Raw genomic sequence first — 18,406 nt, 5'->3', positions numbered from 1 at the left:
TTGATTGGTTTGATGGCACAGTCATGTTTGAAGAAGAAAAAGGAACAAATCTCATTTCTTCCTATCTGTTTGAAAAGGGAGAGGGAGAAAGATACATTATTTGATCTGTTTTGTAAAATGTTTTAACAGTGAGTATAATTCATTGGGAGTGTACTTGTAAGGCACTTTGATAATCCAGAATAAACACCAGTGAGTTCCTTTGCACTGTTCCTGCTCACTCGAACACAGCAAAATTGCATTCATTATGATTATGTCATCATTAAAATGGTACTCCTGCCACAAATCAACTAACACAATTTATATGAGAACAGTTATTCCAAAGACAACACAATATTTTATAACAAACATTTATAATCCAGTTTACAACAAAGTAATCCATCATGTAAACAAATGAATTGGTCATACACTAAATAAATATCTCTAAAGAATAAGAATTGACATTTCATATTTTTTTTCAGTTCAGGACCCGATCCGGCAAGTCCTTTTTTACACAGAATTCCCTGTACAGTCATCAAGTTCAGTTCATGCTTTATGTTGAAATTTTGTCTGAGCAAACCATGTTACTTTAAGGCTATGGACAAATATTCAACATTTTTATCAAGGAGTTAAGGTAAACTCTCATGATTTTTTGCATTTGAAATTACCAGGGAGAGCTTAACTTCTTCAAATACAGTTAATTGACATTTTAATAACTTCAAGTTAACAAGAAATATCTGTGTTCCAAACAACAGATAAAGGAAAAAAATTATATAGAAAAGGAAATTACAATATGACAATGTAGTAAGAATACACATTTTGGGGAACAAGGTTTTGGTTTTCACAAGTAGTTGTGCATGTCACTCTATAACTACAAAACAAATTCAGACAGAATTTTTTAAATTTTCATTAGTCTTTCTAAGTCCCAAAGTAATAAGTATTCTTTAACCTGATAGGTCTAGGCAGTATTCTGGATTTGATGGGAAAAAGATGTTTTGGAGTATGCTAAGGTACAAGCATAGCAACTACTTGCAACTTTTTAAAGCAGCCATTTTTGTTGGGAATATGGTTGTAGAAGATGATCAGGCTGAGCCTGACGTAGGGGGTCAAAGGCATTATCAGTTATGAGTTTCTTCGTGCCCACAAGAGAACTAATTCCAGCCTACCTTGAATTCCACTGAATTCCTTGACAGCTTGGCTGTTTTGTAGACAGCATAAACTTGAAATAAATCTTTAAACTCATTTGAATTGCTTGGATATTCTGATTTCCACAGTGCTTGACAGAGAAGTTCTGGAGGTACATTTTAAGGAGTTGCCATAGGTAATATCAACACTCCAAATTATTTGTTTACCTTAAAATCTGCTTGCCTGTACTCTATCTTATAAGATAACCTAGTACCTCATTTGTGAAGATAAAATAGGTTGTTGGTTATTTTGCACACCTCATGTATACTTAATTATTTGACTTATGAGTCAGGTTTGACTCATGGCAACCACATTATTTTCTTGGCAATATTTTTGGAAATAGTTTGCCACTGCCTTATTTCTAAGGTTGAGAGAGAAAACTGACCCAAAGTCACCCAGCTGACTTTGTACCTATGGCAAGACGAAAACTCACAGTTTCCTAGCTTCTAATCTTGCACCTTTAACCATTACACCAAATTGACTCTCTAAATTCCTATTATAGTTTTGATATTCCATATGCTAATTATGAATATGAGAATATATGCAAACTTCATCTTACATATACATTAAATATTAGGTAATGGGCCAACTAAAAATAGTAGCTAACTTGCTACAGCAGATATGCAATGAAGCTAGAAAGAGAACAACTAAGGTTGGTACCGTAGAATACCCAATCATAAAAATAAAATATGCTAATTGCAATTGATCTGGGAAAAATTTGCGGTATATAATTTTGAATCAGGACTAATTATACAGCAGTAGGATTTTTACATGCATACATAGGTGTGACATGAAATTATACCTGTGTATAAATGTGGCATACAGAATTGGAACACTGCTGGGAGTCATATCTAAATGAGAGAAATTACCACTGTCACAAGAAAATACTAGCGTAACATGCTGTGAAAAAAAGGAATATACAAAAGAAAAATAACATCTAGGAAGAATCTTTGGTGTAATGGTCAAAAGACTGTTGCTTTGTGCTGAATTTCTAAACCTATTGAGTTCATCACTAAATATGTATTTCTTACTGTACTTAATCTAGGTTAATAAAATCTTAATTCTGAAACAGGGTTACCATGGTTGCCATGGTTATTCTTGTTATTTGTAAAAGAAAATTGAATAAGATACAAGTATTTCTTATTCAGAATACCTATCTCTTGTTCTTTCCCAATTTAGTTTAGTATATATACTGCCAAAGTGAGCATGCTGCCAATTAAACTGTGAGAATTGCGGATTCCATTAGATGTTTCAGGCAATATGTTCAGATTCTATCGTGGCCATTATAACATATACATTTTAGCACCTTTTCTTAAAAATACCAGATATTATTTATTTAGAGATGCTTGCTTTGTTCTTTAAAGTTGATCACATTATATTGGTCATCAGGATTAACATATATTTCTTGGGAATGTTTCAGGTTTTCAAAAAAAAATGTTACAGTTACATGTCATAAATTTGATCAAATCACTATATGAATGATGATATGGTTATGGTTTGTGTTCATTTTAACAGAACATAACCATCCAATTTTTTTTACTATCCATAATATATTTTCTGGAATTTTTGGATTTTACAGAGAAGGAAACCCTAACACATTCCACTTTCTATATATCTTCACTATTATAAATATATTTGCAAGAACTTTGACCAGCAATAGTACTTTCATAGTTAAATAATTACATTTTCTTTAAAGTTTAACAACAATAGATTCATAATATGAATATTAACACAGAATTATAAAAAGACAATATTAAGTACCCTTTGATTTCCCTTTGTAACAAGTGCAGTCTTATGAAAGGAATTAGAAAACTATGTATATATTAGACGTTCAATCTAAACAGAAACAAAGCAAAATATTCTTGTCTTAGAAAACACAAGATCACATGCCTATTCTTTATTATAAATAATCATATTGTGTCATGATTTCTTCTTACCAGCAAATGAAAGTGATTGATTTGTAACCTTTTCAACATATGCAAATATCTGATTAAGCTATGTTTTTTCGGGAAAAAAAATACAGTCCATTTGCAGAGTACCGAAGAGGTCAATTTGATATGCTGTTTAAGGGTCTTGGTAGCCAGTACCATTGCACCTGGAAAATGTATTTTTCCTTTATTTTAAAAAATAGATGAGTCCATTATTTATTACTTAAAAATTATAAAGAATAGTTTTTATTTCAGTCCTCATATAAATTATAAAACTCAAGTTTGCCAGAGTCTCTTTCCCAGAGGAAGCATAAAGCACTTTTGTGATACTTTCACTGAAAAATATTTGTATCACATTAAGTTTGACAGACACAATCAAGATTAATATTGCATCCTGAAGTCCAAAGAGACTATTCTTCTGATGTGATCCTAGTGATGGATGTTATCTGTGCAACTGTCCTGTTGCAATGATTTCACTCAGTTTATGGATCACGAACAGAAAGACACATCAGTTCAGCAGGAGTCTCCAATATTCCTAATAGAAGTTTGTTAAAGGTCAGAGACAAATCCTTTGGAAGACAGAGAGAAGTTTAAGAATGCAATGATGAAATGGAAAAGCAATGAGGTAAACTTCTCCTAGGAAGCCAGTCCCAGTTAAAATATCAGGAGAAAGTATGATTATACCTAAGACCTAAATGCTTTTCTAGCCATATTTCAGCTAGCTGCGTTGCAGAGCCAAATGTACTTGCTTTAGACCCCAAGCACATCTTGTATTGTTTAGACTCTAGACTGGGATCACAATGAACTGGATGGAACACATGCACAACTCCCACTTCTTGGCTTCTAAATGCCTTCAAGCCAGAAGTTACCACTTTAGAAAAAAGGTCTACATCCTCGAGTCCCCAACCTTGAATTGAAGTATCAAATCCGCCTACATTTATAAGATCACTTTTATAAATGCAAGTGATACCAAACCCATAATCTCTCCAAAACCCTGTTTTCTTAGTGAAAACAAAATAACTGTCCACAGGAGGGCGGCCTCCATAGGTTACTTTGGGGTCATACTGGCTGAAAATAATAGGGTAGTAAACTTGTTCTCCTTGGATGGTGTTAGCTCGACACCGCTGAAGAAAGTCAGGAGTAAATATTAGGTCAACATCACAGAATAGTAGCAACGTATCATTATCAAACTGAGAGGAAGCCGTTTCAAGACCCAAACCTCTTGAAAAAGCTCCTGACATAGGAATAACAGTGATGTCTGCCATTGGATACTTATTGCGATATGCATTGATCAATTCTATATGTTTACTGGACTCCTGACTAGAATCTGGGCTAAAGAGAATAACCGCCAGCCGCACGTTCTGCTTTGTAACAAGGCAAGTCTTTTCAAAATTCTCCATAAATCTCAAGAAAATATTGTATCTTCCTGTGAGAGGGACAAGAATGTGTATCTTCTTGGTATTGCTTTCCCTTAATTCTTTGGTGTCTTTAAATGGCGAGAACATCTTCAGAGAATTAGAAAGGAGAGAGAGGGATTGTGTGTCACTCGGCTCATTTTCCATCACGCTTCTCACATCCAGTTCTTCTTCCTCTCTGAAAAAAGGCTTACTAAATAATTGTTGAAGGTAAGCATGTCTCCGAACTGGAACAGTCACCTTTCTTCCTTTGTGCCTTTTATATAAAAGCAGCAAATCCAGAATATACTCTACACCGTGCAGAGGGTCAACCCTGCGGTATCCATACTGAATTTCATTGAAGTCAATAAGCCTTCCTCTAGATTTAGAGTTCTCATTGATTATTTCCATTACCTGCATTACAGTGTCATCTAATGCTGCTCGCTGGATGTTATTAATGTTTTGTCTAGGTGGCTGATTCTCAGCTATTGAATAAAGGAGCTTTCCAGTCAGAAAATCCCATTCAATGACTTCATTCCTGTCACGGGGCTGGAAACGACTGAACGACGGCGTCATTCCCAGAAGCTGATCTTCTTTGCTTATTTCATCATTACCGAGCTTACTCATGAGAGCACTTTCTCTATGGAGCTGGATGGTGCGGTAACGCAATTCTGAAATTTTACGGGTCAATATGTAGTTATGAAGCCTATACTGATAGGCTGGCCTTTTATTTGGATGAAGCGTAATTGCAGTGTGAATTTTGCTGTTGTGAAGATCCTGTATGTAACCTTTCCGGTTGCGTTCATAGTTTTCATGGAACAATTGCTGCATCTAGGAAAAAAATAGAATAGCATTAGGTATCAGGGAGTTATTAACTAAACCATGTCAATTTAACTTTCAAGCATAAATATATTCATTATGGAGTTTATAGCATAGGAGATGAGATGAATATACAACATAATTAATCTAAACACATTCCTACATTTTTTTAATGAAATCACATGCTTCATGGGGACAGAAGAAACAGACGTCACCTGGTGATATAGCGGACTTGATTCATTAAGTTCTAGATCAGAACTGTCAAACTCCTGGCCCATGGACCGGATATATCACACACTGGCCATGCTCATGCCTGGTTTAGTGAAGGGGGGAAAATCCCAATACATCATGTGACACCGCCATGACAACGTGGGTTTAACACCCCTGTTCTAGATCCTATGTAACTCTTGATAAAAATGCTTGAATTTCAGAGAGTAGACAACCAAAATAATATTACATTTGTAGATGGATTGGTTCAAAAACCTCAGAAGTGTAGGAACATATTTTGAACATTCCTATGAGGAATGTGAGTATATGTTAGCACTATAAATTTAGTTACAAAGAAATTAAAGATATATCAGAAGTTTAAAAAGAGTATAAACTTTTAAATATGGTCAATGGTAGAAATTGTCCATCTGCTCTAAGGCGAATATTCAATCAAGTGAATACTTTGAAAACAAAATAATTTGTAACTTCAATCTGTTTTAAAAAATTGTGTTTATAGTCAAGATATTCAGAAGAATGCCTCATATTTTGTTTCTGATAATAAGATATTTTCCTAAAATTACATGGGGAACTAAAATTAAAACAAACCAGAAAAAAATTCTGACAGGAAATTGTTTATAATAGTTCATAATAGTAGTAATATAAATAACATAGGCAGTGAACAGAAAAGTAAAACTATACAGCTCACTGAAAAGCTTCCTACATTTTTAATCAATATTAAAGTAAAAGTCATAAATAAGAATATTTAACCTAGAAACCTTTTTAATTATTTTTCATATTTATCAACTGAGATGCCATTTTATTCCAATGTGCAGAGTAAAATCCAACCATAAAGTTGCCCAGAATACCCCATAAAAAAGCCATCACCACCCTTCATATTTTTTTTTTCCCTTGTGTATCTTAGAGACAGCATATTTAGGACTAGTGAAATATTTGTATTACAGAAAATACATATAACATTGTTGATGAAAGCAGTAAATTGAATCTGCCTAAATGTATCATTATTACATTTCATTGGTTCGAGGAGAGGCAACTTACAGGTTGATAACTGTGGCGGAAATATCTGCTGTACTATACTGGATTAATTCAGAGCTAATTCAGACAAACTAGTGTCATGCTAATTAGCGCACTATTTCGAAGAACAAGTACCTACTTTAAATAATATCTGTAGTAGAAGGAATAGCAGAACCTGGAGATGGGAGTGAAAAGGGGATCAGCGTAGAATTCCTACATAGCTGCAAGCAAACTAAACCAACTTCCCCTTGTGTGCCGTTGACCCTTATCTAACACTAATCAAATGCTGACTATTAGTTAAGAATATTCCTGTGCATAGGCTTTTAGCAATGAATTAGCTTAATTGAATCTTTGGGTGTGGACCTATTTTTTCGCCCCTGATAATATCTCAGACAGTGTTCCTTGCTATTTTACTAAACTATTTTTATTGTTAGATACAATAAAATAAGGCCTTAGTCTTTAATGCATAATCAATAAAATTAAGAGCAATTTCCTCTTAGCTAATTTTATTAACATTAAAATTTTATAATAACTTATAAACTTCCCTAGAGCTAAACATCCAATTAAAATAACATAAGCATGGCAAGATGTCTATTACAGTGTTCCTGTTAAAAGAATTTTAATTATATTGCCATAATACTTTTCTACAGCCATAGCTTTTTGTTAGGAGATGAGATGAAAATACTCCATAATTAACATAAATGCATTACTAAAAACTTTTAAAACTGAAATCAGACAGGGAATTGCATGCTTCATAGAGGCTGAAAAAAACCCCATTTATTTGATACTGATAACTAGTGGGAAAAGAGGGAGGGGAGCTGCACAATAGACAGAATGCACTAGCTTAAAAACAGCTTCTATATGCCTGAGGCACTTTTTAATATCTTAGTAATATAATGAAACATAACAAATAGTAATATTTTCTCCTCTCATTAGCTTCCCTCATTGTATCCTCTCCTACTTTCTCACAAGTCCATTTATAAAACTGTACCTTGAGGTCCTGTTAATCCATCCTCTAAATATTTTTTTATTATTGACTGTAGGTCCTCATCTTTTTGTTTATGTACACACTCTAAGAAGCCTAGAACAATTTTTAAAAACACCCATTATAATTAACACATTAAAATCATGGACAAACAAGCAAATCTTCTGTTCCAAACACAATCCCATGCCCTATGCCACTAATCCAAGACTTTCTCTCTTCCCCAGTCTGGAACCACAACAAGAATCAGAAGTACATGTCACCGTTGATGGAGAAGGGGAAAAGTAAGGTGAGGGGAAAGCTTCATAGTCCTGGGGGTTGCACAGGAATGGATTTGGGCTGTTACTGTGAGCACAAAGGCAATGGCTTGACAAAAAGATAACATATCCATGTTTAGCCAGTTTTATCTCCTCAAAATTGTTTGTGTTCCTTGTGATTGCCACCCAGTGTTTGAAAATTCTTGCTATATGAAGTGAAACACATTGTAACCAGGGTGAATAAAAATCAATGATTTTTAAAAAAATATATCAAAAAAATCAGATTTAAAAAAATATTAAATCAGATTTTTTAAAAATTAAATCAGATTTTTTAAAAATTAAATCAGATTTTTTAAAAATTAAATCAGATTTTTTAAAAATTAAATCAGATTTTTTAAAATGTTAAATCAGATTTTTTAATTTGTATAACATTTATTTTAATAAAATGCTTTTGGAGTAAAAATCTATCTAAAGATAGTTTTTATTTAAGATACATTAATAATTTAGTTTATTCAGCATGAAATGGAGCTTAGTTCTATAGCATGAGGTTGTATATTCTGAAATATTTACAGTTTTGGTAAACTCATTCAAGGAATCCAAGCTCTGCAAGCTAAATAGGAAACATGCATCTTGTTTGCAAATAATAATATTAAAGATTCTAATTACCAGCAAGAATGAGTCCTTATATTTAAAGAGCAGCTGTCATTTCAGTTCCATCATAGCAGTGCCTGTTAGCAGGCACCTATTCACTTGCTGCCCGCCATGTCTCTCACATTGTTGGCTCACTGCAGCATCACCAGCCGTCCCATTAAAGTGAATGGGACTCTCGGTGAGTCAACAGTGGATCAGAGGCAGAGCCGCTATAGGAGAGAGATGACAGTTGCTCTTTAAAAATTATGATATAAATTGAGTTGATTTATATCAAGCCTTTTTACTAGTGATTTAAATCATGATTTAAATGATATCCACCCTAATTGCAACAGTAAGCTACACTGTATCTTTTGCATTTAAAAAAACCCCTACACTGTCATGGACCATGGTATGTGGGAAAGACCTTGGGAGACTGGATGAAGTACTGCTAACTAGGGAATAGTCAGATAAGAGAGGGCATACCCTGCAGCTGGATAATAGACAGAGGAAGAGATTCAGAAAGGATCCTCCCTTTTTTCTTGGAGTATAAAGAAAATAGCAGGAGTTTTGTGCTTTCAGGCATAAGATTCTTTCAATATAAGCTTAAAATGATGTAAAATTAACTCATCTGGTTGTGTTTCGTGTCTGATTTACCTGGAAAGGCTGAAAAAAACTGGATGCAGGATAACTCATTAAGCTGCACATTAGAAGTTTATAGTAAGTTTTTATAAACATATATTTTATTTTTTAACTGTAATACATTTTATATTCTACTATTCATGATAATTGGTTTCCACTTTCATTAATTTTAGTGTGCTATTACCACTTTTCTTCATGGCTAAATGCAAATATTCTATTACTTACAATATTCAGAAACAGCAATAGCAATACTAATTGGAATAATCAATTTGATAAAGTAAAAGGTGATCCAGAATTAATATTGGGAATGTTATGTATAAAAACCCTGACTGCTACAAACATAATTATCTGTTTAAGCACACATACAGAATCATTTGCAGTTGCAACTATTTTCAAATTAATATGTGACAAATTAATATACATAAAAATATATTAAAACCAAAGAAAAATTATAGAAAGAAATGACTTCCATCTTCATCAAGACAAGTACAAACACTTTCTCTAGTATTTCAACTTCATCTCATCTCTTCATCCCATCTTTTATCTATTAGCAAATAATAAAGCCTAATCATTCAATCTTATTCAGCAAAACTCCATTAAGAACACTAGAAATAACAGTGTTTATTTATCCAATTTAAAAACTGCCTATCTTCCTCATATACACACACACTCACACACACACACACTTTAAACAAGTAAAATAATTTCTTGTTACCAGAAACCAGCTACCAGAAACAACATATTAAAATTATGATCTTTTAATCCCTTCAAATGATGTCCCACAAATTAATTTCTTATCATCTCTTTATCTTCTCTCAATTTTAATACCACAGCTTCTCACTTTCTCTACAAATGCAACAGAAACACTCTTCTTCTCACATGCTGTACATAAACAAATACTAAAAGCCTCGTTATTCAGTCCTAGTCAAGAAAAACCCATTAAAAGCTACTTTAAAAAAAATTCCACACACATTTTAGCGTTGGTTGAATAAGTCAATTTTGTAAACCTTTGTTTTACTTTAAAGGTCTTGATATTTATGTTAATTATCATAATCACTGTCCATATTGAAAGGATAATTTATACCAAATTTGCTAATGTAATATTTTTATGAAAATTGAACCATTAAAAATTAGGAGTGGCAAATGGGAAGGAAGATTTATGACCTCTCTCGTTATGGGAAGGATCACTCAAGGGTGGGATTAAATTAGGCTTAATCTTCTATGCCAAAATTATCTCTGACTCTACTAGTGCTAATGCATGTTTTTGGAACTTTTCAGAGATGGCAGAATTGAAGAAAAAGAACTAGAAAAAAACACAAAATACAAAGACTTGCAAATTGAAGTAGGATGACTGTGACAAAAGAAAGTAGTGTCAATAGATGCCTGGGGTCCAATCGAAAAGCATCTGGCACACCAATTGAACACTCTTGACAAAATCACTACAAGTCAACTACAAATGGAAGCTTTACTTGGAAAAGCTTACATCCTGCGGCAATATCTTTAAACATTATCAAACAACATCTCCCTCTGCCCAGTCCTTGGGAAGGACTCAGTAAGCGGATAAAAATGCCAAATCCAATGAAAACATCTGGCTGACTGTGCAATTATCTGTAACAGTAATATGATAGGAATAGTTGGCAGACCCAAATGAAACTTTATAACTTAGTTTGGTAAACAAACTAGTGACAATATACAATTCTGTACATCCAGAAACCAATATTAATCAGACATATTTACCAAGAGCCAAAGGAGGCAGATGATTCCTGCAGGTGAAACAAACTGTGAAAAAAGCAAACTAAGGAGCCTTATTGAAAGAAGTCAATCAAAGAAAGCCCTAGAAAACAACAAAGAAGGCTGAGTATAGAAAAGAAACAATAAAAAGTATTGATCGGATAATCCCTGCTCATCTTGACTCTACAGTAGACTGATGGAGATGATGTATCCTGGTCTTTGGTTTCCTTCTTAGCTTTTTTACTTTCTCTCTTGAATTATGTGTAAATGGGATTTATCTCTATGTGTCTATTGATGGGGTTTTGTTTTTTTTACCATACACGCTTTTCCTCAAACCACTCTCATAGCATTCCAGTTACTTCTATGTTTAGCCTGATATACCCAGCTCTAAATTCCATATAATAAAGTGGGTAGAAACACATTCATTCGCAGCCATTTCCATTTATTTTTCACAACAAAGTATATACTTACTGTTATTAGATTAGTGTCTTAATATTTATCCATCCATTTCCTTAGTTAATAAATGTTTTGTTTATTTTTATCTTTTCAACCAAAATTCCGCTAAACGTGTACACAGGCAAGCTTAGAGAACTAAACCTCTTGCATTCACTCTTTCCTTTGTGTAAGGGATTGATAATATTCTTCAATTGTCGAACATAAATGTAGCCTTCACAATATATTAAACAACATGTACATCACTCCATAACCAGGCTTTATGTTTTACAATAACTGAATTTGTATGGTGTACACATGTTAACTTTTTTCAACATTCTCACAGTATTTATTACTTTCTTTCATTATTCCACCCCCATCCTATGGACGCTAAGATATATAATCTTCATTTTCAACTGCCTTCTTTGCCTTCACATTTTGAGACTTTGATCTGAACCTGTTTAAAAAAAATAAGTTGCATGATTCCTCATGCATAACTGCTGTTGTGTGTTTTTTCAGTTCAATTTGAAATATTTAAAAACCAAATTTCTGATACATTAAACTGAAGAATTGTATCATGGGTTTCACCCCACATTATTAGATGAGTTTTTTTTCTTTTAAGTGCATTCACAGTGTTAGAGGCTTGTTTATCCCTTTTTACTCTCTTCCACTTGGAGTTTTTATTTGTTTCCATAAAAATATATATTGCAATTTCTTGTCCTCCTTTATTCTGCAACATTTTTTGCTCTCATTTGATACATTGTATGTAACTAACTTTTTCCTCCCTGTATGCACTACAAATCTTCCCATTGTCTTCATTTTTTTTTGCATCTAGTTAATTTCTTTTTCTTACGTCAATGCCAGAAAGGAACTGTTCCATGAAAAGTTAGAAAAAAATGGAAAATGCTTTATTAACACTTATGGTAAGAAAACAAAACAATAAACACACTTTCTAGATTTCATTCATATGGTGCATGAAGAAAGTAGAAAACAATGAATTGGTTAATATGTCTTTCATTTGCATTCATTAAAAATGATTAAATGTGCAATATTTTATCATAGAAATGGTTTGATTTACAATCATTTTAATTAAGGTTGGTTTAAGAAAAGAATCCATTGCGGAAAGAAGAACAACTCCTGAGTTAAGTCACTAATGAACAACTCAAAATTTAATGAAAGCCATCATTATTTGAACAAAAATCCATTGAGACAAATAATCTAGTTCTTCACACATCTAAGACAGAGTTAACATTGCCAGTCTATGAAGGTATTTTAGTAACTGATAGATACCTGTTTTTTTCTAAGTCTTTTCCATATAATTAAAAAATAACGTTCACATATATAGTATACACTGTGTTTATTGTCTGAACTTTGAGTGTATAAATGGAAAACATTTGGGGACATTTTTTTAAAGTACTCAATGCAGTTATTTACTAACATAGCAGCTATGTTTTGTGATATAATACCATGCTTCTAGAAATATATAGGGATATCACAATTTCCTGCTGATTGTACACATCGGTTCCACTTAATAAACATGAAAGATGTAACAAAATTAAGTTGAGATAACCCTTGTTGGACTCTTCCAGTATAGTAACTGTGGTTCACATTTAGCAATGTGTATAGATTCAGAGCTTGAGGTTAACAAACTAAGATTTAAGGTCCAAAAGGATAAGCAAAAGTTTATTAGAAAGCTTGAATAGCTTCATTTTCTAGTCTCATCGTGGGAAAATAAAGGCATAAGAGAAAGCCTAAGAGACTTTCAATCAGAAAATACATAAAAGTGACAAAGAGGGAATTCTTTGCTTGCATCTCTACTCTCAAAACTTCAAATGGTCCTCAAAGTACAAAGAATGGATATTTTCACAGCCGCATCTCCAACATAGAATTGTGTTTTTCTTAATAAATCAAGAGATGTGAATAATTTGAGACGTCCTAAGTGAACCTTGCTGAATATTGGGCCTCTATTGGGTCATTTTGAATGGATATTTCTCACACTGGATAGTATCATTCCCTTATTTTGTTATTTTGAGTTACTTTAATTAGCAGTTTTTATATATTTTTTGTGATAAAGACTACTTAAAAAGTGAAAAATAATTGTATTACCAGTCCATTTACTACAGACAACACAAATGCTTTCCATATTATTAGAAAGAAAAATAACTGGGTACATCTATGAAGTCACTAGGACCCAATCTCATGTTTGTTTTTTATATACAAATAACTGAACTCAGAAAGCCACATTAATGAAAAATGTAGAGAGTAGATACAGTACATTGTTGTTTCATAAATTCAACGTAATTGCTTATTTAGAGTATGTCTTTCAGAGTACAATCTTTGAAATTTTTAGGGCTGAAATAGTGATAATTTTAGAACATCTCTTCTTTGCCAGAATTCTATAGAACTAATCTAATCCAAATGTATTGTATGTAATGTTTGATTTTATACACAAAATGTATTTATCAATCAACCATACATTTTGGGACACATCATCTGCTGTAGAAAACTGGCAAAGCACTCTAACACAAAATGAAACACTGCAAATAGTTTTTGACATTTTCAGGAAGTCTAGCAACTCTAAACCACAAAATATATTTCATGAGCACAACTGCCAAAGCTGCAGCTTGTAAAAATAAATAAAATATTTGACATCAGCCTCTAAAGTCAAAATTATCCAGTTTTATACAATTATGCATCTTTTATTTAGGATGCTTTTTATAGCTGATTAATATTTATTTATCTCACTGTAAATATGGAGCACCGAATATGGAGCAGTAGTGCAGTGAGGATAGGAGGCGGAGCCTGAGAGGACCACAGATAGGTGTCCTCTCATGTGCCAGCTCTGCCTATTGACTCCTGCACTGCGGAAAAGAGACAGAAGAGGCGGGCAAAAACAAATACAAGTCTGTGATGCAGTATTTACTCCATAAGATGCACAGACATTTCCACCCATTTTGGGGGAGGGGTCTGCACCCTTATGGAGCAACATATATGGTAATTTATTAAATTTTTATGCCACCCATCTCACTGATTCTATTCCACTATTTTAAGTGCAGAATATTATTTCATTCTAAACAAAATAAATAATACCAATGCTACATAAACATGTTTAATAATTGTGAAGTTTGAAGAAAACCCTATAACCTTATGAGTGTTAGAGTGATTTCATGTGGTAAACAACATTGTTCATTTATCACTATTGTATTACCATTCTATACTTCAGATAATATTTTTTGTATTGTCCATAAATACAACGGATATTTGACATGGGCATTTTTTTATTTCTAACATTGCTGATTCCTCAGTGTTACTTTTACTTGCTTGCTTACTTACTTACTTACTTACTTACTTACCTACCTACCTACCTACCTACCTACCCACCCACTCACTCACTCACTCACTCTATCTATCCGTCCATCCATCCGTCCATCCATCTATCCACCCACCCACCAACTCATCCCTGTCTAGCAAATCTCCCTCTCCCTCTCATTTATGTAGCCACCACAAACAAGTGATTATTGGCAGCATACAACTTTAATATCTAAAATCATTAAATATTAAAACATTAACAATTATAAAAAGAGATTAAAAAACAATAATAAATGAAGGAGTGTTAATAGTAATGGAGCTCCCTTACTAGTACACCAGTCTCCTGAGGTACCTAGTTTTGTTGGCATAACCACATCTTGAGGGAGAGGGGGGTGGGAGATTGCACAGTTACAGAAGAAAGAGCCCATTGCCTACGGCCTGCCAGATGTAGCCTTTTAGATGATGGAACCCAAAATTAACTTATTTATGAAGCTGTCTATTAATTCATAATTAATAATTTATTGAGGTTATTTTTTCAAAGGAGTATTAGAATAGGTGATATAGTAACAGAAGTTGACAAGAACCAATTAAATGTAACAGTGATGCTTTAATTCTTTCTCCAAATGCAATAACTGACCTGTCCACATGGACATATGTGTACTGTTTTTGAGTATTACCAGTTGAGCAAGAAAGATCATAGATCTGATTATGTCATATAATAGAGGATGAAAAGACAAAATTAGACAAATACAGTAAGGTCAATGACAACTTTGAGTTCATTCTCGAATATTTTCCACCATACAAATGTAAGAGCAATTTTCTTTTTCAGGCCATATGTTGAAATGAAATATACATTCGTGCATATAATATGATTCATAACTGTAGAGAAAATGAAAATAGCAGACTGTAAGCGTGCCTAAGAGAGCAATAATACTGCTTAATTAATACAGACTAGTACTGAACTCAGCATAATACTGAATGATGAAGTACTTACATATAGAAAACAAAACAAAATCTTTATAAAATAACAAAAGCCATTTTTTCATAGCCATTCATTGGGCAAATACAGGAAGAATGGTCTAGAATGATGTGATTACCTAGATTACCTTATTATAGCAATAGCAATAGCAATAGCAGTTAGACTTATATACTGCTTCATAGGGCTTTCAGCCCTCTCTAAGCAGTTTACAGACTCAGCATATCGCCCCCACAGTCTGGGTCCTCATTTCACCCACCTTGGAAGGATGGAAGGCTGAGTCAACCTTGAGCCGGTGAGATTTGAACCGCTGAACTGCAGATAACAGTCAGCTGAAGTGGCTGCAGTACAGCACTCTAACCACTGCGCCACCTTGGCTCTTATCCCAGGAAAGAGATGAAGTTTCTGATATTTTCTCCAGAGCTGCTGGGTGTGCAGATAATAGAGTCCCATGAAATTATTGCATCATTCAAAGTACTACTAGACTGTTACAGACTACTTACTCTTAAAGGGTATTCACAGGTATCATGAACAAGGTAAGATTCAATGTAGGGTGAGACTGTAACCTACATATGTTAAGACATGTTATAAGCATCTATCCATTGTTGTTTTTTTAAATGGATTTTTTGGGGCAGCATATTAAAAATCCATTCAGCTTCACATAATTGGTCAATGGAGCCATGGTGACAATGAAAGAGGGAAATTCAAAATTAATTTTAAGGCAGTACTTTCACAAGGTTAATAATATAGCATATAATCTTTTGAATTATAAGAACAAAGTGATTGTCAGGCAGAGAAAAAGTAGGGGAAGACAAATAGCTATGTTGATGCAGCTGCTTTCATGTTTCATGGTTGCTTTGTTTATATTGTGCTTTGAAACGTATGCATGGATGTTCTTGTGCTGCCCCACAGCCAGATTATATCTAAGAAAACTATTAGGGATTCATACCATCTAGAATTGACATTCATTTGTATCAATATTTATCCATAGTGGTGCTATGGTTAGAATGCAGTACTGCAGGCTAATTCTGTTAACTGCTAGCAGTTCAATTCTCACTGGCTCAAGGTTGACTCAGTCTAAATCTGGGAAACATGTTCCAAAAGATCTATAGATTAACAGATTTAAAGTATTTCTGGACACAAAAACATCTATTCAGGGCCTACATATGACCAGTATTTTCATCAATACACTGGACTTCACACCGAGAAGCAACTCTGTGGGGGAAAAAATCTAGATATACCAAAGAAAAGAACTGAACAAAATTCATTTTTGCTGTCTTCACTTATGTAAAGTACTGCAGGTAGTCCTTGATTTACAACCACAATTGAGCCCAAAATTTCCATTGTTAAGTGAGACAGTGATCTTTCTTGTCATAGTTGTTAAGTGAATCTGGATTTTCCATTAGTTTTCCTTATCAAAAGATTACAAAAGCTGGTCACATGACCACAGGACACAGCAACTGTCCTAAATATAAGTTAGTTGCCAAATGTTCAAATTCTGATCACATGGCCATGGGGAATGCTGCAATGGTCGTAAGTGTGAAAATGTTCATAAGTCACTTTCTTTCAGTGCCATTGTAACTTTGAAGGTTACTGGTTGTGGGTTGAGGACTACCAGTATTCAAACTATTTAAATGACAAGCAATATAAATAAACCTTAAGAGATAAAGAATAATGTAATCTTTACAAACCTAAACTTTTTAATTGTCTAGGAAAATAAATAATGTAAAAAAGTTATGTGCTGAACAAATTGATTTCAAATGATTTGTGCTAACATCTATATCTAAGAATCATGAATGGCATATCAAATCTGATTATTAACTACACAGTTGAAATTCTTCCCCAGCTCTGCCTATTTAAACACATCAGGTAACCTACTCTATAAAGGGGTCTCATAAAATCTGTTTACATCAATCAATCAGAATAGAGCTGGAAGGGACCTTGGAGGTCTCCTAGTCTACCCCCCTGCTCAAGCAAGAGACCCTATACCATTTCAGACACATAAGTCAGTCTTTTCTTAAAAACCTCCAATGATGAAGCACCTACAACTTCAGAAGTCAAGCTGTTCCACTGGTTAATTGTCCCCACTGTTAGGAAGTTTAATTCCAGGTTGCTTCTCTCCTTGAATAATTTCCATCTACTGCTTCTTGTCTTGTCTTCTGATGCTTTGGAAAATAAATTGGCTCCATTCTTTGTGGAAGCCCCTCAAATACTGGAATACTGCTATCAAGTCATCCTTAATCCTTCTTTTCTCTAGACTGGTATACCCAATTCCTACAACCATTCCTCACGTGTTTTTGCCGTGATGGCGAACCTGTGGCACTCCGAGCCATTTCTTATGGCATGTGAGGCGTTTCCCTGTCAGCTTCAGCGCACCTGATTTTGGCCTTCATTTACTCTCATTTTTCACCCTCTGGAGGCTTACCTGAAGCCTCCGGAGGAAGAAAAACAATCCAATGCACAAACGAAGTTTGGGAACTGACTTCCAGTTTGTGTGTTGGGCTGTTTTTCTCTCTCTAGAGGCTTCAGGAGGCTTCTCTGAAGCTTCCGGAGGTCGAAAAACAGCCCCATGGACAACCCGGAAGTCCATTTCCGGTCTCCAAAGGGCCTGCAGAGGGGCAGGAAGGCCATTTTCACCCTCCCCAGGCTCCTAGAAAGCTTCTGGAGCCTGGGGAGGGCAAAAATGGGTAAAGGGGGGGGGTTGTGTGTGCATTAGCGGGGTTGTCACACTTCCATATAAACCTCCCCCTGCTTTTGGCACCTGATGGCAAAAAGGTTAGCCATCACTGGTCTATAGGCTCTTAATTATCTTAGTTGCTCTTTGCATTTTTATCCAAAGTCTCACCAACTTTTTTTGTAATGTGACGATTAAAACTAAATGCAGTATTCCAGAGTCTTAACTAAGGATT

The 18,406-nt window shown here is 34.1% G+C and overlaps 1 protein-coding gene across 1 annotated transcript in view; it reads right to left on the bottom strand.

The window, feature by feature from the left end:
• Window positions 1-274: 274 nt before the first annotated feature.
• CHSY3 (chondroitin sulfate synthase 3) overlaps window positions 275-18,406 on the bottom strand; it is a 69,174-nt gene continuing 51,042 nt past the window's right edge. The window contains exon 3 of the mRNA XM_087715882.1: window positions 275-5,314. Within this exon, the coding sequence (XP_087572008.1) occupies window positions 3,752-5,314 (1,563 nt within the window). The 3' untranslated portion in view covers window positions 275-3,751. The remainder of the gene's footprint in view (window positions 5,315-18,406) is intronic.

Source organism: Thamnophis sirtalis, unplaced genomic scaffold, assembly GCF_051295495.1.
Source record: "Thamnophis sirtalis isolate CommonGarterSnake01/CBP01778 unplaced genomic scaffold, rThaSir2_p1.2 scaffold_5, whole genome shotgun sequence".
Classification (NCBI taxonomy): Eukaryota; Metazoa; Chordata; class Lepidosauria; order Squamata; family Natricidae; genus Thamnophis; species Thamnophis sirtalis.
This window is presented reverse-complemented; position numbering and strand designations above follow the sequence as displayed.